General features: G+C 48.7%; 1 protein-coding gene and 1 long non-coding RNA gene across 2 annotated transcripts; one reads left to right on the top strand and one right to left on the bottom strand.

The window, feature by feature from the left end:
* Window positions 1–419: 419 nt before the first annotated feature.
* On the bottom strand, window positions 420–16,878 carry CLPTM1L (CLPTM1 like). The gene is made up of 17 exons (XM_090276250.1): window positions 16,412–16,878; window positions 15,860–15,960; window positions 14,817–15,006; window positions 13,285–13,433; window positions 12,062–12,140; window positions 9,453–9,570; window positions 9,029–9,123; window positions 8,171–8,255; window positions 6,745–6,848; window positions 5,656–5,721; window positions 4,614–4,664; window positions 3,748–3,830; window positions 2,996–3,030; window positions 2,300–2,355; window positions 2,174–2,218; window positions 1,600–1,715; window positions 420–1,040 (listed from the first exon to the last, which is right to left on the bottom strand). The coding sequence occupies exons 1-17, from the start codon at window positions 16,571–16,573 to the stop codon at window positions 956–958; spliced, it is 1,620 nt and encodes a 539-aa protein (XP_090132376.1). The 5' UTR covers window positions 16,574–16,878; the 3' UTR covers window positions 420–955.
* Window positions 16,879–16,978: 100 nt separating this feature from the next.
* On the top strand, window positions 16,979–19,768 carry LOC150008354 (uncharacterized). The gene is made up of 2 exons (XR_016511298.1): window positions 16,979–17,146; window positions 19,483–19,768. It is a non-coding gene; the product is annotated as an uncharacterized LOC150008354 (long non-coding RNA).
* The last annotated feature ends 2,287 nt before the right edge of the window (window positions 19,769–22,055 follow it).

Genomic DNA, 22,055 nt, shown 5'->3' with positions numbered 1-22,055 from the left:
CTGTGCTGTGAACATAGACACCTACCTGCTGTGCTTATGCATCTGGACACACACACCTTGAAAACAGATCCTCCAGAGCGCAATTTCACCAAACACATGATTAACCCCATTACCCCCAAATCTGTGGCTGCTCTCTGCCCCGCCTGTTCTATTTCTCTCTATGCTAACTTAGAGTGTTTCTATAACAAAAACACCATCAATCTGTCTAGTCATGACTGTAAAATAACTTAAGTCATTTAGTCTTCAATATCAGACATAAATATTTAAGAACATTCATGATGCCAAGATTAGGAAGAGGGTCTTTAAATATGTCCTTTTAACAAACACATAAATAAACCTGTGTCACATGTTCATTTCTGGGAATGGGGTAAACTGAAGTATCTGAAAGGCTTTCCACATTGTAGAAGGCCAAGAAAGAGTTACAGCCAGAGAAATTTATTTTATTTTAAAATAGAAACATACATACATTAAGCTTTAAAATAGTCAAGTTTTAAACAAAAAGGAAAAAAGCCATTTGATCCCAGAGTCTATACAGCATGGATTTAGAGGCATTTGAAATTTCACGTAAGGACCACTTACAGACAACTGGAGATGGAAACCCGCACCTCCCTGCCTCCGGAGTCTGCTGGGTGGGGGGACACTGCGGTGATGGCGCAGCTGCTGCTCACACTGGACGCTCCTGAGCCAAAAGCCACCAATGGCCAAGGGTGACCATGTGCATCCAACATCTCAGTGACCGAGACAGAAGTCTTCATGCTGGTGGCATCCTAAGTGAAGCCTGTTCCTCTCAAACACCACATGAAGGGACTCAGGAGACGTAGGAGCAACATTCGGAGGTTTTGGCAATGTAGAAGGTATAACATCCAGGAATTCACCAGAAGCATCCAAAAATACTCAGTCAGCTGACCATCCAAGACGTGCTGTGCAGAGGCCGGCTGACAGCCCAGGCCAGGGCTTAATGTGTGTGGAGTTTCTGCTGGGGCCTCTCCTCGTAGGACTGCCCGAACTCGTTCACTCTGCTCCTGTCCACAGGGTAGAGCCTGCAACGACATGACAGATGCTCTATTGCTTTTGAAGGGAGGACACACAGGTCCTTGAGTCCCAACAACTAAGAATCAAATTGTCAAAAGTTTACTGCAGAGAGGAATTTTGGGGTTCACCTCATGTCCTCCTGTTGATGTTTTTAAATGATTAGGCCAGAGCTCTGCAGTTGACGCTTATCAGAGGACAAGTGTGCCAAAGCCTATGCCCGGGATGGAACACTGTCCCCCAGGGAGGGCCTGCCCCAGTGGACCAATCCCAGCTCCTAGGAGCAGAGCATGGGGGCTGGGGCAGTGACCTCCTTTATGCTGCACCAAATTCAGCCATGGAGATGTGAGCCCACAGTGGCTGAGCCATTCAGACAGAATAAGTACTTCTATACCAGGGGACAGTCAGAATAATTTCTTCCATGGCCTGCCACTGGCAACTAAAATGCTAGCTTGGAGAACAAACAAAGGCCACTGTAAATTGTATCTGTCCCCACAGGATGACCAGGTGTGCAGCAGCAGGAACTGCGGATTCCACCTGGGCAGTGCACATCGGAGGAAACGCACTCACCATCGCTGGTACAGGTAGACGAGGAACACCACATCGTCCCTGAAACAGGCCAGGCGATGGGAGGTGGGCATAGTGATGATAAAGGCGAAGACGTCATCAATGAAGGTGTTGAATGCCTGTGGGCCGGGTGAGAGAGAGACAGGGTGAGGAATGGGCCCTCGGGGCTCACCCGGAGATGCCCTAACAACTATCTGAACCCTGTTCACATTCATAATCTGAGCCAGCAAGTCACTTCACAGCAGAGACACCATGGGCAATAGGCTCTTGTAGTGACAATAAAAACAGAAAATGAGCAGGTGGAGGCTCTGGACTGGCCACCATGCACCCAGACAGCCCTCAGGGCAGACTGACCTGCGGGACAACGGACTCCACCCTGATGCCAGCCACTGGGTCAGGGGTGCCCGATTTTGATCCATGTTGTCAAGTAACATGGCTTTTAGCTAAAAAAGAACCTCATCTGTTGCTATGAGAGTCAGAGCTGCTGTTTTTATAGTCGTTGCTATGTCTCTTGTATTTAAAGCAGATGCCCCAGCACTGTGACAGGAATGTGACCCTGAATGCGTGAAGCACTGACCTTGTATGTGAAGGCCTTCCAGGGCAGGTGCGCCACCGACTTCATCTGGGGATGAGGAGACACATGCAGGTCAGGGGTAGGCTACACAGAGCATGCGGTGACCGTTTGGCTGGGGCTCTGTCTTACCTTGTAGTTCACGAAGAGCTGAGGCAGCATGAAGAGGAAGCCGAAGCCATACACCCCTGGGGAGACAAGACATGGCTGAAGAGCATGCACTGGCTATGACTCCATGACAGCCCAGAGCTGGACTTCGCAGCCCATGGCTTTCTGGCTGCTGGAGTGACTTCAGAGAGCCACTTCCTTTTCCTCAATCATTGCAAGTCTTGCATGCAGAGGGCCAAGTGAGGCCTGGGGCTGTGAGGACAGGGTTCCCGTTCCACATAGTCCCCTCTGGTGGCTGCTGACAGGTTGGAGAACCACACCAGTGAACATGGCATTCCAGGAGCCCATCCCATGTGCTTTGTGCCCTTAACTGTCTATGGAGACCCAGTACCGTGGTCAGAGCCAGCCCAGGGCTGGCAGGCCCCATGTGGAGCTCCATGCTCAAGGGTTGCTGCTTTAGTTTGCCCTAAGGAATCAAGTGTAAGCACAGTGTTGTTCACTGATGGCACAGAATGTTTCCATGAGAAGAAAACAGACTGCTCAGGGCTCTAGTCTTGAGAAGCTTGCACGGGACTCTCACAGGCAAACTGGGTATCCTGGGGCCCAGCTGAGAGCATAGGATAGGGCAGAAGACCTTACAAGGTAACCTCATGTCACAGGAGCAATGAGAGGGTACCTGCTGTAAATGCTGCAACTAGAAGAGAAAAATATACAACTCACCATGGACAAAGCTGTTGATTAACCAGGAATACCAACTGAAAAGGAAGAGAGCTGTCACTGTGGAAGGCCCGACCTCCATCATCCGTGTCTGTTAAACTGATAACCATGATCTTTTGTGGGAGCCCTCTGTAAACACCCAAGCTCTCCCAGAAGCCCAAAGAGGTCTGGCATCTGCACGCTGGAGGCCTGGAGCCCTGGTGAGATTCCAGGTGCTGCAGGGCGCCTGGTTAGGGTAGACCAACATGCCAACTGCTTCCTGGGAGACTGGGCTTGCCACAGGGGTGGGAGACTCTGCACTGACAGACACTGTCCTTTAGAACTGCCAGTCAGATGGAAAAACCCTAGCTCTCAGGGCTGCGTCATCACCCCGTCCTCTCCCCAGCCCCTGCAGCCCCGAACACAGCAGCCACACACCGTACCAGACTTCCCCTTGTCAAATGCATCCAACTTCACCCCAGACACCAGTACTGTGGGTGCTGACCTCTGTGCACCTGCTGATCCAAAAAATGGGGCAAGGGGATACCCCCACTTCAGCTATGTCTTCAACTCTGAGGCTTCTCCCACAAGCATTTCTGAACCCATGCTTTCCACACTGAAGGGGAGACAGAGCCACAGAACCGACCCGGTGGTAGCAGTGCAGTGGTGGGCAGACGTGGCTGGAGGCTGAAGGGACATGGCTATTGGTAATGAACTGGGCTCTCCAGGTGACAGTGTGGCGGTGGGGGGTGGAGGGGTTCTGGTGATGCCCGTACCTCTTATACTTGATGTTCAGCAGTGAGTAGATGGCACCTGCGATGCACAGAGGGTAGAGCAGGTAGGACAGGTACTTCATGGCCTGCAAGGACCAGAATACCTCCTGTTAGTGCCCAATCCTCAAACCTCTGTAAACGTACACTTTGTGCAACTAACTCACCAAGGTGGAAAATAAACAAACAGGGTAAGAAACCGACAACATGTGGGCAGCTGTGTGACGTGTGTGATGTTGTAATGGAGAACACACCATTTATCAAACCCACAGAACTCACAGCACCCACAACCCAACTGATATGGACTGTGATGTTGATAATAATGTATTGGCTCACCCAAAACAAACTAGCCTACAACAGATCAGTGAGTAAACGTGAACAAAAACCTGAAAAACTCTCTTAGGATTATGTCAAGACTGCTGTCCAAGTCAGCGCAGCTGTATCCTTGTATTTATTCTGATTTGGACTTTATCGTAGCCCAGTGAGTTGAAATGCAGGCTGGTGTTCATCAGCCAATAAATACACCCATCTCTACAGAGAACAGGCTGTATGGTCACACTGCAAACTGCTGCTCTACAGCAGGCTCAGCACATGGGCCTCCCCACAGGGTTGCCCAGGCCCAGCCACAGTGAGATCCCAGCAACCACAGCCAACCCCTAGGGGACAAATCTGCTTATGAAAAATAGAGATGTCCAGGGAGACATGGACAAGGGGATACCTGCAGGGCCCCAGACATAGGGAGAAGCCTCCTGGCCCCACCTTTCCAAGCTGGAAAACCACTTGGGGTCATGGCCATTACTCCGAGGAGATGGCCTTGCCATGGTAAACACCACAGTAAGGCACCCATCTGCCAGACAGGCACACTCACTCACCTGAGTGTCGTACTCCTCGGTTTTCCTCTCAGACTCACTGTAGGTGCCAAACTGTTGTAAAATTCAACACAATCATGTTAACTAAGTGACTCAAGGCAGGTGTCTAAGCACAGCTTTGCTAGGACTGAAGGAGTGACAGGGCTGTGTGCTGACCGGCAGGTGCTCAACTTGGCCACACTCAGTGTGAGGCACGACCCCTCCGTCAGGGCTGTGGACATCATGACCACACATCTCCCTCCACCAGCAGGCAGCATTTCTGCTCCACTCTGGCCTGAACTCGGAGCTACAGTGTATGTCCGTGTGGCAGGAGCAGCCCCATCCACATGTGTCTCACTAACCGGGCTGCTTCCTGTTCTTACCCCTGGTGGTGTTTCTCAGTGAATACACTTGCTTTGTACAGATACACTCTAACACTGCTTTTCAGTAAACAAAGGTTTGCTGGTCTAAATTAGAAAACAAACTGCATTCTATCTGCCGATTTTCCTGTCCTTGATCTGTTTAGGATCTGGGCATGGGACAGTCATAAATCCCTCAAATGAAGTCCATCACAGAGCACAGTGAGCTTCATGCCTGTAAACCTCAAATGCTGCTCAACCCGCAGCTCTGATCTGTGTGGGAAGCTCCTGAACGTTGCTGTAGCTGGGATAAGCCCCAGGCTGTGGCTACTTGGGAAGCCAGCCTGAACTGCTGTGGGAGCATGGGATCTGTCAGACCAGCGTCCCTTCTTAGTGTGGAGGCGGCTTGCCTGCCAGTGCAGATACTGCTAGGTCTGTGATGAGGGCATCTCTGTATGAACCCTGAATTAGCTATGATCAAGAAGCCAATGTCAGCGAAAGGAGTTGCTCTGTGTGCTATGAGGGCACTCATGTCACTGGAGGACAGTCGCCTGCTCACAGGGTCCCGCACCTCATCGGTGCAGCTATGAAATGCACCAGCACATAAGCTGGTGCACGCGAATGATGGGTGGTATAAAGGGAAGCAGACGGGGTCAGACAAGAGGGAGGAAGACAGAACCCCCAGAGAGCATAGCAGAAACACTTACCTGAAACTTGGGCCTGAGTCCTCTCCAAACAATAGTCATTTTCAGCGCCTTTTTTACTTTCCACAGCTGAGGAGAAATCAGAAACCAACATTTACAATCGATTCTAAGAACAAGGAGATACCAAACCTCACTCTTCGAACCCTTGTGGACTAGGCACCTCCAGCCCCATTCTGTCTGCTGGGTTAGCTACTGACACAGGCCTGGGGATCTGGCCCATGGCCTCCATGCCAACCTAGCAGCTTTACCATCCATGTGGATGCTGTAATTGCCTCTCAGCACCAATAAACTGACCCTTAGACTGGCTGTCCTCCTCTGGGCTGAGACCTGTCCCCAGCTCATCTGCACTCAGCTGGCTCATCCCACCCTGCTTGCCCCTAAATTCACCATGGCACCTTCTTCCCGGTACTAGAAGGCCCAGCCTCTGCCCAAGCCCTGCTATTTCTGGGTCTCTCAAGGAACCACTTACTGCCTTGCTGAGATGGAAGGGACATCACTGCCTTAGCAAGCAGTCTACACAATGCAGCTGTGGCTCTAGAAGGGTCTTTGGGCTGTGATCTTCCTCCATGAGCATGGACAGCCACAGTCCCTAACCTGACATCCATGTGCAAGGAGGGCCGGGACTCAGAGAGCCAGGATGTGCAAGCTGCCACCTCCTTCCCTTATTTCTGTATGCCAGCCCCACCTTTGTTCTTGAGGCCTGGCCCTGAGCCTGCCTGCACCACAGGGCTCCCATTCTTGAGCCCCACCCAGCAGGGCCACCACAGGGCACCAAGCTTCTAGAAACCATGCCGCATACTTCTGCTTCCAGCGGCATCCAGCACAGCACAGCATGAGCCACGAGGAACTTTAAACATGTCAGAATACACTCTGCAATAGATTTGATGAGCTGGGGCCTTTTAATAACAAAAACTGTAGGGTCACCCAAAGGCACCTTCTGAGCTCTCTTTGGTTAACAACCCGCAACAGCTGTGCCCTTGCCTGCCTGTGGAGGTGGCCACATGTTACTCTTTGGCAGTTAGGCAGGTTCTGATTGCACTGAATGCTTGGGCCCAAGGACCACAGCATGTGGCAACTCAGATGATAGCTCACCTCAATGGCGGCTCCGACACCCGCTGGGACCAGCACCAGCAGGCTTGTCTGCTCGTCCAGCAGGAACAGGAAGATGACCACAGTGCTGAAGCAGCGCCAGAGCACTGGGGACAGAGGGGAGTGCTGAGGGGGGCCATCATCCCACTCACACTCACCTGTACTTATGCAGCACCCCCACCTGGCTCACACACCCCTGCATGTGTATAGGCCCACACATGCACCACCTCCACCTGGCTCACACACCTGTGCACATGTATAGCCCCCCACACCTGCCCAGCTCATACACACCTGCTCATGTAAAACCCATACTCACCCCATCCCGCTCACACATACCTGCATATACGTACAGCCCACATGCTCACCCTGCCCTATTTACACACTCTTGTATGTATATGGCCCACACACGCACCTCCATGGAGAGCCTACACATGCAAACTCCTGCCTCCACTCCTGACACACACACACACACACACACACACATGCGCGCGCGCGTGCGTGGACCACTGATATTTCTCCCCCTTTGTCCATTAACAGTGAACAGTGGGTCACATGCACTAAGGAAAATGGTTTAAAATGATTAAAAAGGTTCCAAAACCCAGCAGAAGGCAACCTCAGTGACGTAACATGTTTAAGTTTCACTTGCAAACACATAAACACACAGCAAATACAGAGAAAATGGGTTCTTGACTGGCATTATGATTTGCTTTCCCATAGTCAAGTCACTTTCCTGTTTTTATACCAATTCTGTGATAAACACATCTTTTAAAAACTGCACTCTTTTTTTAAGGTTGTACTTTAGAAAGCACTTCAGCTGACCAAAAATGTCCTGCTGCCTTAGGTGCCTCTCTGGGCAGCAGCACAGCCAACTCTGCATGGTGTTCACCAGGAGCGCAAGTCCTGGGGGTAAGACACCCACTGCCTTCCATGGGCACAGCCTCGTGGGCCCCTCTCCCCTCCCCTGAAAAGGCTGGAAGGGGGACTCAGTAGGGGAGGGGCATCCTCTCTGAGGAAACCAGAGGGCAGGAAAGAAGATTCTAAGACATGAATGACATGGGTGGTGGAGCACCCAAGACTGCCCACTGGGGCGTGTCATTTCCACGGGAGACACTCGCCTGGCTAACTGACACAGGTGGGTGCTAAGAACCAGCATCGTGCAGTCACTGAGGCGGGCCCTGGCCACGTGGCCTCTGTGGCCCCTGTGGACACAGGCTTACACGATACTCACCAAGACTGTGGAGACGGCTCCCTCCCAGTTATTACCATTCAGGACCTAGAGGCCCCCTGAACAGGAACAGGGGATGGGGTCTGCAGCAAGCATTTGTCACAGACAATTATAACTTCAGGTTTCAGAATGAACACTATAACCCATCTTTATCAACAGCAGCAGACACTCTGGGAATGGGTCAAAAATCCCAAGGGCATCTACCTGCTTTGGTGGACATCCCAACCATGCTCTTCTTTTTCTTCCAGAAACTGATGTCATTTTTAAACGCCAGGAAATCAAACAGGAGCTGAAAAGGAGAGACAGCAGGGTGCATCTGTCTCCCGTGTGAGCGTGCAGGTGGACACTGGACACAGAAGGTGGACCCCATGTGTCCCATGTACTGCTCCTGGTGCTCACCGTGGGGTCACTACAACTGGCGTCGCTGCTGTAGTAGCAGGGAGGCCACAGGCCACGTGGATGTTCCCCTCCCCTCTCACAGCAACAGTGTGTGGCGTGTCTGCCTGAGACTCATTCTAATGTGACCTTTGGATAAAAAATGCTATTTTTCAACAGTTTTGGAAGGTTTTAGCTGGACTGGCAGCTGAGTCCCAGGCATGCAGAACTGGATACAGCTCAGCTCCCCTGGCCTGTGTCTTCTCACCTTCCCACCTGGACCTGAGTCCAGCACTGCCACCACATGGTGACAGCTTTCCTACACCAGCCTGGACACCCCATATTCAAACAGGGGCCCCTGGAGGACTAGTGTTTAATGCCATGATCGCCATACTAGGACTTATATAGTGAAATTCTTATTCTACAGTTATTAATTCACCTCAGTGATTTTGGAATTCTTTTCAAAACAGTCTCCAAAATCAGTCAAAAGTCCCAAGTCCTTAAGGTGGCCAGCACCCCAAGGTCCAGACACTCTCTTCTGAGCTGGCAGAAAGGCTCTAGAATGACAGCCCGTGGAGCCTCAGGTGTGTTAGGAACCGAGGGGCTTCCAGCTAAGGAGGGCTGGCATCCTTGGAGCTGCCCATGCCTGCCACTGCCATAACCACAAGGACTTGATGACCTACTCACGTGAAATGCTGCGACAAAGAAGGTCAATGCTAAGAAGTACAAGTTGGTATCAACAAAAATTCCTTTAACTTCATCAGCATCTTTCTCTGAAAACCCTGAAAAGAAAAAAAAAAAAGCAAAACAGGCAATGTCAACCTTACTTAACATTACAAAGGTTTCTGAAGGCTGTTGATAGTAAGAGTTCACCTGAGCAAAACTGTAGCATCTCAAATACTATGTTCTGAATAAAGCAAACTTACAGGTAATCAGCAAGGGCTTTTCAAAAACAGGAACTGGAAACAGGATAGGAGTGACCCTCTGATTAAAATTACGTGAATGAATCTGTACCACAGGTTCAAAGGCTAAGGAGTTTGGGCAAACTATCTGGACGTGCAACTACAGGACACTGCTGTCCACGGGTCCGGAACAGCATGTATGGCCTCACCGAACTGCTGCAGGGAGTACACTGCGTCCTGCATGTGGATCCAGAAGCGGAGCTTCCCCAGCGAGATCTTGTCATAGGACACAGTGAGGGGCAGCTCAGTGGTGGAGCGGTTGATGACCTGACAGAGACACAGCACGGTCAGAACCTGTCAGTCAGGGCGAAGCCAGCTGCTAGCCCACATCCTCTGCCTTGGTTGGTCCATTGTGCACCCTGGGCTGCACCCTACACCTGGACACTGCACCTCTGTATCTAAGTTCCACACCCACTACAGCCTGGCACAGCAGAGGCCAAGACTTCAGACCCAGGGCCATGTGGCTGGTGGACTCTAGACACTTCTACATCCTGGGCATTATGGTGACACCTGAGGCTGAGCTTCCCTTCATTCCTCCTCTGAGGCTTTAGCACCCACGTGCTGTCCTCTCAGAACTGGGCAGGGCTCCTACTCCACACAATGCACACAGCTCTTCCTGAGGGAACCCTGCACTGCTCATCCTTCTCAGGATGAACGGCACCACCACCACATGCTAGGGACTAGGGACACATGTGCCACTGAGCCAAACACAGGCCCCTCTCCTGGAAGGGCTACAGACGAAGCGGCTCTGCTCACACCCACAGGCCGAGTGTCCTGAAGTGCAGTGCAGTGGCAGTTATTCCATCTGGGGCTGGTGGAGAGCTCCAGGAAGGGGCAGTATTCAGGCTGGGCTCAAGAGGATGCACAGAACGGGGGGCTGGAGATTGCCTCAGAAAGGAAAGCGTGGTCCCAGAGTCTGGCAGCACAGCTGGCCGCAATGGTCAGGTCCTTGGAAGAACGCACCCCCCAAGAACATGGGGCAGTGACACCCCCCCATGTCCCTGAGGGTCCTGGGCATACCCACTAGTGTCACACTGTGAGCCCAGCTACCAGACGTGCCATGATCAACCAGACTCCAGTCCCGAGCTTTGGGCCACCTGTGCAGTGCACCAGCCTCAGGCCAGGCAGGCAGCAGGACAGGCCCTCCCCACAAGGGTGCCTCTGTCTAGGCTCCCATTGTGGGGAGCACTCCATCACCCCAGTGGGCTTTTTGTTCTACAAACATAGCACTGAAAAGTTACTCTGAGTGAGACAAACCATCGGTGGCAGTAGGTAACCTGGGGAAAAGCTAGCTGCCTATTGGCACTCTTGAACACTAGATCTTTTACCAAACCACGTGGCAACCAGAATAACACAGGTGCTCTGTGGATGCTGCCCAGATCCTCCTGTGGCTCAGCCACAGACTTGTCTCTCCTAACTGCTTCCCAAGTGTTTACCCAAGATGACCATGGCAGCCCCCAGGGCTACAAAGCACTGTCCGGTGTGGATCTGCCAAACTTGGCATCGCTGAGGTCTGTATACAGTCGTCGTCGGCAGCCGTCCGTCTCGAGAGACGATGGTGTAGCTTCTTAAGAGTCTACCTGCACCGCCGAGAATGGCTGTGCAGTCCGACTCGGGAGTGACATGGTATCTGTCTCCTCCCGTGTTGAATCGACATCTTGCGATGACGCTGAAGCTACAGAGCCTGGGCAGGGTAATATGGAGGGTCTGCTGTTGCCCATGCAGCAGACCCCCCCTCTCTTCGCAGCTGAAGGGTCCAAGGGAAAGACGGAGTCAATACAGCTTGGCTTCAGGTGCGCCGCAGGAGTTGCCGGTGTTGACTACAACGTCAAACCGCCTTAGGGACTCCGGCTCCGGATTTTCTGTCGGGGTTTACTCCCTTAGCCTTTCCCCTGAAGAGGTATGCCGCAAGGCAGCGGAGGTTTTTTTCTGTATACAGTACCACAGCACATACTAGTAAATGCCAAGAAGGGACCATGACTACCCACCCCAGCATGCTGGCCACGTAGAACCACATTGGCTCTCTGAAGCAGCAACAAAGCGTGGTTCACCCAGCCCTGCTCAGAGGTGCCCTCAACCTGAGGTCACCTGTGACCTGAAATAAGCCCCCTGTGAAACAAGGACCATAGTGATTTGCCTCCACAAGACCAAGACCTCTAAATGTCTGCAAAAGGTTCAGCAAAATGCCTGGCATGCAGTCAATTAAATGGTAACTATTGTTATTGTCGTTACTGGCCAAAGGCTGGCCATAGTTCAGTTACCCTCCAATCTACCCTGGGAGAGCGGGTGCTGTGGCTGCCCCATGATGCCAGGGGCACCGAAGCTCCTATCCACTTGCACAACTCTGCCCGGGCCCTTCGGTTGCCCGGGGAACATGGGCTCTAGGGTGGGCGGTGACATGCAGGGCCAGTCCTAGAGGAGGAGTTTGCTCAGGACACTTTCTGAATTAGTCTGCACCTTCATGGCAGAAACCTAGGATTCAATGGAATAACATTCACAAGCTGCTTCAACTGACAGGCAGCCCTTCCACAAGCTCTGTGCGCTTGCTGTCCAAACATTTAATGAAGAACTTCAGAGTCCTTCACCAGAGAAGGCACAGGGGCTGGAGGAGGGGGCGGTTTGGAAGGACCCCACTGCTGGCCAGCAGCAAACCAGAGTACTCCCATGCCAAGTGAGAAACACACATGAGCCATCACTGCACGGCCGCGGAAGCAGCCACACTCCAGGCCACCTCAGGCCAGAAGGGAGCGATGCTTACCATAAGGTCCTTTACCCGATTGCTGAGCTGGTCGATGAACAGGATGGGGAGGTAGTGCACGGTCTTCCCAAGTTGGATCCTGGGGGTGAAGTACAGTTTTCAAAGTCACTGTGAAGTTTTGTCACCTTAGATGAACTGATTATAGCCCCAGACACTGCATTTACATGAGAATCCCACCTGGCATCTAAGTTGCTTCTGATCACAACAGTCCTAGGTCACGCCTTCCCAAAGGAAGCAGAGGGGTCTTACAAGCTACGTTTGTCTCTGCCACAGTGACAATAGGAGGCGGTGGGTAAATAAACAGGGACCCAGCCACACTGTGGAACATCATACAGAGCATAAAAAAAAGAGCAAGGGACCCATCTGTGTACTGACATTAAGTGGTCCAGTGAGGCAATAAGTACAAAAATAAAAACCCATTTACTTTTCATGCCTGGTGGGAGGGGTAAGGGGCCAGACAGGAATGAGGGGTCTTTTACTGAGGGACACTTTGTATACCTTTCATATTTTTAACTGTAAACGTATTCAAAAATAAGATTTAAATTTATAAAAGGAAAATCCCTCCTGACAATACCACAGCTACTACTGACAAGTGAAGTGCAATTATTGTCGCCACTAGTCAGTACTGTGATACCTAATAGGTCTTAACCTAACATGGGCATCCCAAAACCTGGAGACACACACTAGTCTAAGCTGGTCAATCTAAGTTAATAGTTATGTTTAACTAACGACGGTAACTAATAGTGACGTGATCTAAAGGTTAATTTTAAATACATGCAAATTAATCATGTTAAAACTGGCCATAGTGCTCCCTAACAATGGAGAATACTCAAGTGACAGGGTTTCATCAGTGCTCCTACTTCCTTTCCATGGGAAACCTTTGCTAAGTACAAATGGCGAGTTGACTCCCTTCCAGTTTCATTCAACCCAATGCTCTGGTGGCAATCTCGGTCAGCAAGACTGCCCAGAGAAAAGGGACAAGGTTTGAGGGTGCCCAGGCAGCACCTCAGGCCTCTCTGGGCCTCTAGTCCCAGGGATGGCTCAAAGATTCCGATGTGACCAATCCATTTTTGGATCTTGGTGGGCCACTATCCCAAGGGGCTTCCTCCATACCCACATCACTGGGGCCACCCACTCTGCTGTCAAATCAGGGCAAATGGGTGATGCTAAAAGCCAGGCAAGTAAGCGCATCCTACAGTCACTGGTCAGACCAGCGCACTTACATCTTCATGTATCGATGCACATCAGCAGGCAGGGAGGACCCGTCAAAGACAAAGTCGTCCACCATCACATTTAGTGTCAGTCTTGGTCTCCAGTGAGAAACAGGCTCATCCAGGGCACTCACTGGCTTCTTCTCAGCTTCAATCTTCTGCTAAATGAAAAGGAATGACTTAGCAGGAAAAGAGGCCAATGCTGGGTGGGAAACCAGACCTAAAATGTGTGGGGCAGCAGGGTGGTTGGCACCTTCACCTGGGAACAACCTGCATGCCAAGATCACACAACAGGCGTTGAGGCCACGACTGCCAGTTCCCCAGACTCCTACACTCCTCACTTCCTTTTCTCCACAGAAGCAACATCTGGCCCTGGATCTCACTGACTCCTGTTTTGGGTCTTCCACCTAAGCAGGCCCACTTCTCGGGGATCCTGAGGAGGGTCCCCAAGACAACTCCAAGTGTAGAAAAGCTGGAGCTAACGGGCCTACGTGTGCAACGGGGACTGAAAAGGAGGCTGCTTCTCAACTAGGGATGTCAGATTGTCTGGAAGGAGCTGTGCCAGTGACTAGGCATCCATTCCAATTAACCAAATTCAGAAAGAAACTGATTGGCAAGAAAATCTTTATTTCAGATCTGATAAATTCTAGGAAACAGTGCCATTTCATTTACCCCCTACCTAAAGATATAGTTTAGATGTAACAATTTCTCAAATAATAGTAACAACTAACATTTGGCATTTGTATGTTCCAAAGACCCCTTTATTAACTCTTTACACCTACCACCTCCTTGATTCCCCAGGAAGGCCCCATGAAGCAGGCCATACTGTCCTGAGAAAAGGGAGGTGAGGAGTCTCTCAAGGACACACAGCAGGGAGTGCAAACTGCAAGAGGTCAGAACAGGCTGGCAGGGTTTCCAAAACATGCCCCAAACCATGGACAGCCCTGTCCCTGTGCAGGAAGCAGCATCACAGAAACTTTCTGAAAAGCTGCCATCTTTCTTGTTTATAAATGATCTCACCTTCCATTCAACACAGTCCCAAACACTAGAATTCCTTTATCCAAGACTTTGTTAATGGAATCATTAACAAAATGTTTCCTGGTACCTATAGTTTTCTACGGATGTATAAAATATAACCTGTACATATGCCTTTTTAATAATTTTGAATTATATGCTTAGAATAAATATTGATGAGCTGTTCATCCTACACATAGTGCAGTAAGTCTCCCAACTCTAAGTAATGACTGCAGCTGAGCTCCACAGAAAGGGGCACCCTGCACCCACCCTTCCTGAGAAAAAAATCTGGATTAAAAAAATGTCATCGGGTTAAAATGCATGTCACCAATTTGACATAAAATTTACCTGAAAACCATGGGAAATTACTGAGCTGAAAAACAGACATGTTTGCCAAAAATATCCCATGACTTTACTCTGCAAGTCACTCAGTCCTAGATCTAATCTGCATGTGCAAGGACACAGAGGTGTGACTTCCACGAGTGAGAATACAGCTTCTGTTTGGCTGATAATCTGATGGAGACTCTCACCTGTGTAGCAGATTCCCCAGTGAGCAGATTGACTTCTTCCGGTTTGGGGACCATGTATGTGGTCAGAGGGCTCACCAGATGCACCTGCTTCCCATCATGCCATGGCAGAATGCCAGCATGATGAAGGAAGATATAGGCATATAGCGTCCCGTTATTTCTTGTTTTCTTTGGTACAGAAACATTAACTGTCCTAAAACAAGACAAATTACTGTTTCAAACAGGTATATTTACACTTTGTGTATATACACACAACAGAGACTACTCAAATATCTTTATAAATTATGCTGTTTCACACCAACTAATTTTAGTTTATAAGTACTAAAAATGTAACCCACCTGTCTATGACTGAGAGTCCTTGGTACAGGGGTTTATGGTACATTTTCTAAACGCTTGGGCAGCTATGCCTGAAAGCCGAAAAGCCTCCATTTCCCGGCACTCAAAGACGGCAGTGGCTAACCCCAAGTGCGCACGTCTTCTAGCCAGCCTGTCCCATCAGAGAGCTGCAGAGGCAGTGCAGCAGGCAGGGGACATACACACTGTGGGGGTTAGCTACTGCCCGCTTCATTCCAGAACATGTTCCCTTCATTCTATCTGATACCTCCCAGACAATGTAGAAGAAAAGATAGACTCTTGACAAGCACATCATTTTTTAAGTTACACTTGTTGAAATCTCAAGTCACTAGAGCCAGAGTTAAAAATGAAACACCTTTAGCTAGGAAGAGACAAGCCACCTATCTTTCTGACTGTAACAGTCACTCCTCTGAAAAATCCCCATGGCTGCTGCACACCCCAAAGCCATTTGATGCTGGTGTCAGCTGCTTCCTGAATGACAAACTTACCTACACTTTCAAGTAAAAGAAAAGTTTGACTGTTTATATATCACACACAGTCTTCCATTAAAGTGTTCTACCATTCACAAGACAGTAGGTAATAACTGCTTCTCTAAGGTAACTCTTGGTTACATACAGAGTGCTAACTTTTAAGCAATCTAAACATTTGAAGACGTTAACCCTATCACTGGCACTTTGTCCCCATAACCACACCTTTCAAATTTGGACTCCACGTCAAAGTCTTCCACGTTCAAGACAAGATCCACGTTGTTCTCAGCACCAATGTTGGACCGTGTGGTGGTATAGACACTCAGCTGAAAACGATGTCAAGAAAATTAGCCTGGCAATGCCCCTGCCACAAAATACACACATCAGACAGCTACAGAGAGGATGAGCTATCTGGTGCTACAGGATGGGAAAAGGTTTCCTTTTTAACTCACAAAGGGACACAACTCCAACCTAAGAAAAAACGGCTGTATCTGATGTCTGGTGCAAAAAAACCAACTTGCTAAAATGTGTAGCTGACTGGATCAACAGAGAAGGAGCACAACTGACTCTGGGTACCCTGTAACGGGATTCCAGGGGGCAGTGTCTGGATCCTGCCTGCAGCCACCATGCAGGCAGGGTCTTTAGGCTTTGGGTGTAGGGAAGTCAGGGATCAGACTACCAGAGTCCCTAGCCCAGCCCTGGCCTGGCTCAGGTGAGAATAGCCCCCGGCCCCGTTCGGTCGCGGGGACACCCTCCACACCCACCCCGGGAGCTCACCTGTAGCTTGGGCTTCCGCGCCAGGTAGGGCTGGATGCAGTTACCATCGCTGGCACACGGGCGGGTGTAGACTATGCCGTACATGACCCAGCAGGTGTGCACCACATACACCACAAACACGCCCACCACCAGGCTGGTGAAGGAGCTGCGGCCGCTCCACATGGCGCCGCCACCCCCGGCCAGAGCGGGGTGCCCACCCGCTCTGGTCCGTCTCGCTGCCGCTGGCCCTGCGAACCTCCTGTCCGGAGCCCTGTCGGAAATTCCTGCCGCTGCCGCTCACCGTAGAGCCGCTACGCGCCACCGCCGCCGCCGGGGAACTAACGCGCCGGTCGCCGCTGGCGGCCAGCAGCCCTGCATACTCTTGCCACCACCGCTGCTGCCGCCGTCGCCTACCTGTCGCGGCAGGATTCGCCGGCGCGTCGGCAGCTTCCGGGTCTTCCACCACTCTCCGGAAGTGGACGCACCGTGCAGGTCTCGGGAAGCGTAGTCTAGCCGCCGTGCGCGCTCACGCACACATACACGCTCGCGTCTGGGGCGAGGCTGTGACGTCATCTCCCCTGCGCCGTTTTTCTGAAGTGTTCCCCATGATCGGGGTGGTCTGGCTTCCTCCGCTCCCGGACGTGGTTGGGGCAGGGAGTCGCAGGCCTGCGGGCCCCATCTCGGAGTGTAGAACCCCCCCCACCCCCCAGCCGACTCACACGGAGATCGCTGGTGGACCCTCGCCGGGAACCCCAGGTCTGGCTGGACCCGCAAATGGGTGAAATAGTAACTTTTGGAGAACCTGGATGGAAGCGATACAGAGATTCTGTATTGTTTTTTAAGCCCTAAGTCTGGAAACGTTAAAATAAGAGTTAATGAGGAATAAATAGTAAATACATTCACAAAAATTAAATACTTGCTTACATGCTGATTTTGTTAGATAGGACAAGGGTTTCAAGTTTTAGGTGGTTTTAAGTGCCGAGGTAAGAGACAGCTAAACCTGTAGAGTTTATTTGAGCCAAACTGATGACAGTTGTCGGGAAGCTAAAGCTCAAGGGATTGAGAAAATGCTCTGGAGAATGGCAGTTTTACAGCTTATTTTATACATTCGAATCAAAGGAGAGGATGTAAGGGGGGGAGGGGGTTACAGGAGATCCAGGGGTGGTAGATGAGGGAGGCAGTAAAAAGGGAAGCGGGGGAATCTCAGGGGTTGGATAAAAAGCAAAACAGAGAGATACACACTTGTTTTACATTGGCGTTATACAGGGTAATTAACACCTAGAGATGGTATGGGGGCAACAAGATGACAATGAAGGGTACTGTGGGGGTTCTGGTGCGAGATTGTGCCCCTAGGGGTCTGGAAAAGGAGATGATTTGACATTTCAAAGGTATGTTATCTTACATACAGAAAGACCATAGGTTCAGTTGAAGACTGACCTTTGTTAAGGAAGCTACCGGCCTAGGATGTGACTCCCTGCCATGACTTTTAGTTAGGAAACATGTATGTTCGAACCATCCTGTGTGATTATTTTCTGTCCCACCATGCAGCACCTCCTGAGCTTGTCAGGTTTAGTATGTGGCCTCTTTTGGTTCATATTACTAATGTTAAAATATAGCACAGTATTTTCCAGGCAAGCTGTAAACAGGTAAGCTTGATAGGAACCCAGACAGGTAATGTAGCCTACTGCAAAGAAGAAAACAGTATGTAATTGACCAAATAGTGTGTATAAGCAATGAGCTTTGAATATGAATCCCATCTTTTTTACTTGTTGCAAGTAAATAAAGTTACCTGGTGACAACCAAATCTCCTCCTTGAACACCCCACACAGTGAACCCCTTGAGTTCACTACAGTTTTAACAGTTTTTGTTGTTTTTCAATATAAACTCCATGGGAGGGGGTCGCTGTTGAAAAACAAAGAAAAGAATTACTGGAATAAAATGGCCAAAGCCCCTCTGAGGGCCTCAAAAGGAGCATACTCATTTAGGATTATGTCCTCTTGATAAATTGACCTTTTTGTCATTCTGAACTGTCCTTTATCCATGGTGATATTCTTTCAAGTCCATTTTCAGTAACAACTACTTCAGCTTTCTTTTGCTATTACCCTGGCATATCCTTTTCTAATCTTTTACTTTTAAGCTCCGTGTCTTTACATTTGGAATGTGTTTCTTGTAGGCAGTTTAGAGTTACTTCTTCCTTTTAAAAATGCTGGTTGACAATCTGTGCCATTTAATCTGGTGCTACATCATTTAAATTTAATTATCAGTATGTTTTCCTATTTGTCCCATCAATTCTTTCTTCTTTTTCCTATTTTTGTCCTATTATTTATTGTTATTATTGGAGTTAAATATATCTTCATTATAGGCCTCTGAGTTGAGCCTTTTTTTGTTTTGTTTAGTGATTTTTTTTTAGTTGTCAGTATGCAGCTTTACCTTAAGCATTCTGTCCTCAAATCATATTATATTTCACATAGATTGCAACAACTCAAAACAGTAAAGTTCCATTTCTGCTCTCCTATTCCTTTTTTATTGCTATACGCTTCACTTCTATTGTGCCATCAGCAACATGTCATATTGTTTTTGCTTTAAACAGTATTATCTTTTAAATAAATAAAAATGAGCAAACATGTAATTTGTGAACCCTGAGGGGGGAAAAAAGGAGAAGGGCTCCTGGTGGCTAACTGGGCTCAAATTTTAAAAAACAGCTTAACATTCATTTCTGTGCAGGGCTTCTTGTGCAAGCTGCAATTCAGAGAAGCCTGTGCTGAACTACCCGCCTGCGCTTTGTTTCTTCCATCTGAGCCGGGCCTTATAAAGGAGTTCCTGGAATCATATTTCTACCAATAGGACTGAGGTTTTCCCCATCCAATCAGCTGTGCAGCTCTGGCCAGTCAGAGTTGGTTGTTGGTGCCAATTCAATGCCAACAGGTATCTGCAATTTGAGGTGTGGTGCCTTTTGGACCAGTCAGGCTGTTGGGATTTGGAGTCCTCATTTGCATGAGGACAGACAAATCAGGGACCAGGGATAGGGACTTATGTCCATATAAGCCAGCTCCCCTCTGGCTCAGAGAGCACACTTTCTCTTTCCACCCAAGATTGAAGGCCTGTGTTTCCCTGGCTGAGCTGCAGCATGGAAGGTGTCTCCCCAGAGCAGAGTGGAGTTGACCAGTGGAGCACGAAGCAGACCAGCAAAGCAGAGCAGACCATAGAGGAGCGGAGCCGTGTAGCTGGAGAGGGTCTTGGCCCCAAGGCTGCCTGGCCCCACACAGCAGCTGTCTGCTGTGTCGCAGTTGAGCTGTTTGATACTGAATAAATTTTCCTTCAACACCACACTCCAAATTACAGATACCTGTTGGCATTGAATTGGCACCAACAATTTATCAGTTGATAAAATCTATTTATTTACTTGCTTTGGCTCCTATGTATGGACCCTGGCTTTCAGCTGGTTTTTATTCCTTTCACCTCAATTACTTCAGCATTTCTTTTTATGCAGATCTAATGGTGGTGAATTCTGTCAGCCATTGCTTGTATGGAAATGTTTTTAATATGCTGTCATTTTTTGGCAGATATTTTCACTAATTACAGAATTGTAGTTTGATAGGCATTTTTTTCTTCCAGGATGTTAAAGTATATTGTTTTATTGTCTTAAGGCTTACATTGTTTCTGATGAAAAGTTAGCAATTATCCCTATCTTTGTTTCTCATTTTGTAGTATGTTTGTTTTTTCTAGCTGCTTTTAGAATATTTTGAAAAAGTGGTTGGTTTTCAGCAAATTTTTTATTAAATGCTATAGTGTGGTTTCCCTTGTTTGTTCTGCTTGAGGCTTATTGAACTTATTCAATGAGTGAGTTTCATCAAATTTGAAAATGTTGCAGCCAAGACTTCTTCAAATATATTTTTTCTGTCTCCTTTTTTGGGCTCCAGCTGTATGTGTATTACACAGCTTGATGCTGTTCCAATGTCAGCGAGGCTGGTTTATTTTTTTCAGCTTTCCCCCCTCCATGCTCAGGTTTGAATACTTTCTAATGCTCTGTATTTAAGTTCACTTGTATTTTCCTGAAGTTTCCAAACTTCTGCTAAGTTCATCCTGTGCATTTTTCCATTTCACATGTTATACTTTTCATTTTTAGACACACAATTGAGTTTTTACTTTTTTAATATCTCTGTTTTGTGTATGTACCCCAGTTTATTCAGCTATGTCCATATTGATAGACATTTGGGTTATTTCCAGTCTTTAGCTTTAAAACTGGACTGTAATGGATAACCTTGAACATACATGTTCTCATTTTTTGACAGTGTGTCTTTGAAATAGATTCCTTTTAAAAAATATTTTATTTATTTCGAGAAGGGAAGGGAGAAAGTGAGAGAGAGAAATGTTGATGTGTAAGAGACATATCAGTTGGTTGCCTCTGCATGCCACCAACTGGGGACCTGGCCCACAACCCAGGCATGTGCCCTGATCAGGAATGAAATCAGCAATCCTTTGGTTCATAGGCTAGTGCTCAATCCACTGACACACCAGCCAGGGCATGAGATATTCTTAGACGTGGTATTGTGACAGGATACTAAAAAGCCAGGAAAATTCCTGGGCAAGTGGCATGGGGAAACTGAGACATGAAAATTGAACAGCTGAGCAACTTAGAGGTAGCTGGTGAGTCACAAGACCTTGTCTCCCCTAACCAAAGACACTTGGGAGCAAATGGTTTATACCTCTCTTCTCTAACCAAAGAATACATTAAATCTCCCTGGTTTGGGAAATAAAGAATAGAGACCCAATTAATGTCGTTTATGCAGCTAAACCCAAGGACAGATGAAGTTAGGGGAACAAATATCAAAAACCCCATTTAAAGCCAGATAGACCCAAGATAAAAGTAAAACAGTGTAACAGACCAAAGAATATTCCCAGCCCTGCCATAGGCTCAGTAAAACATTTCAGCATATTAAAAATGCACCTGGAAAGCTGATGAATATCCTTCTGAAACCTCCCCTCAGATTCTCACCCACAGGAAAAAGATATAAGGCCCTTGGAACAAAGACTTGGGGTGGACTTGCTCTAGAACATGCCCATGCTCCTTCCCTGGCATCAGCCTTTTTGTTTCCTCCTAAACTCTTAAGGGTCACAAGGAGATTTGCAGCCAAGGAAGCAGCAGGCACTGGCAGACTGACCTGGGCTTAGCTCCTGATCCTGTCTCCCAGGCCCCCCTTTTCTCTGACTTCCTGGTGAGCTAACAGTGGAAGACCATCTTGGCTCACTCCTTTCCTATAACTTTCCCAGGGAGCCAAAGCAGAGTGCCACTTAGGCTCTCTTGTTACCTCCTTTACCTTAAATCTTTCATTTGTTTCACTGCCCCCAGCCTCAATAAACACACTCTCAAAATCACCTGGACTGTGTTGTGAAATCTTTTCTACATGAGGTCAAGAACCCACACACTATGCACGAGCCTGAGGCAGACCCTTTCCGGGCTGGTTCTTGTCCAGTAACAGTATTGTTGATTCAAGTGAAAAATGCAGATGTCCTTTTATCAGGTATTGCCAACTTCCTTCCCTTAGGCGACAGTCTACCATCTTCCTACCAGCAGAATGTGAGAACACAGTTTCCTATAACTCGGCCATAAGAACAAGTGTCAAACTTTGGAGTTTTGCCAATCTGATAGGTGAAATACTGTAAC

The sequence above is a fragment of the Furipterus horrens genome, unplaced genomic scaffold, assembly GCF_987537825.1.
Source record: "Furipterus horrens unplaced genomic scaffold, mFurHor1.1.pri manual_scaffold_5, whole genome shotgun sequence".
NCBI classification, from domain to species: Eukaryota; Metazoa; Chordata; class Mammalia; order Chiroptera; family Furipteridae; genus Furipterus; species Furipterus horrens.
This window is presented reverse-complemented; position numbering and strand designations above follow the sequence as displayed.

Coding starts and splice junctions, on each gene's coding strand:
- CLPTM1L (XM_090276250.1), bottom strand. CDS start 16,573: ATGTGGAGCGGCCGCAGCTCCTTCACCAGCCTGGTGGTGGGCGTGTTT. Junction 9,571..12,061: donor ATCGGGTAAAGGACCTTATG/GTAAGCATCGCT, acceptor TGTCTCTGTCAG/GTCATCAACCGCTCCACCAC. Junction 2,356..2,995: donor AATCAACAGCTTTGTCCATG/GTGAGTTGTATA, acceptor TTGTCTCCCCAG/GGGTGTATGGCTTCGGCTTC.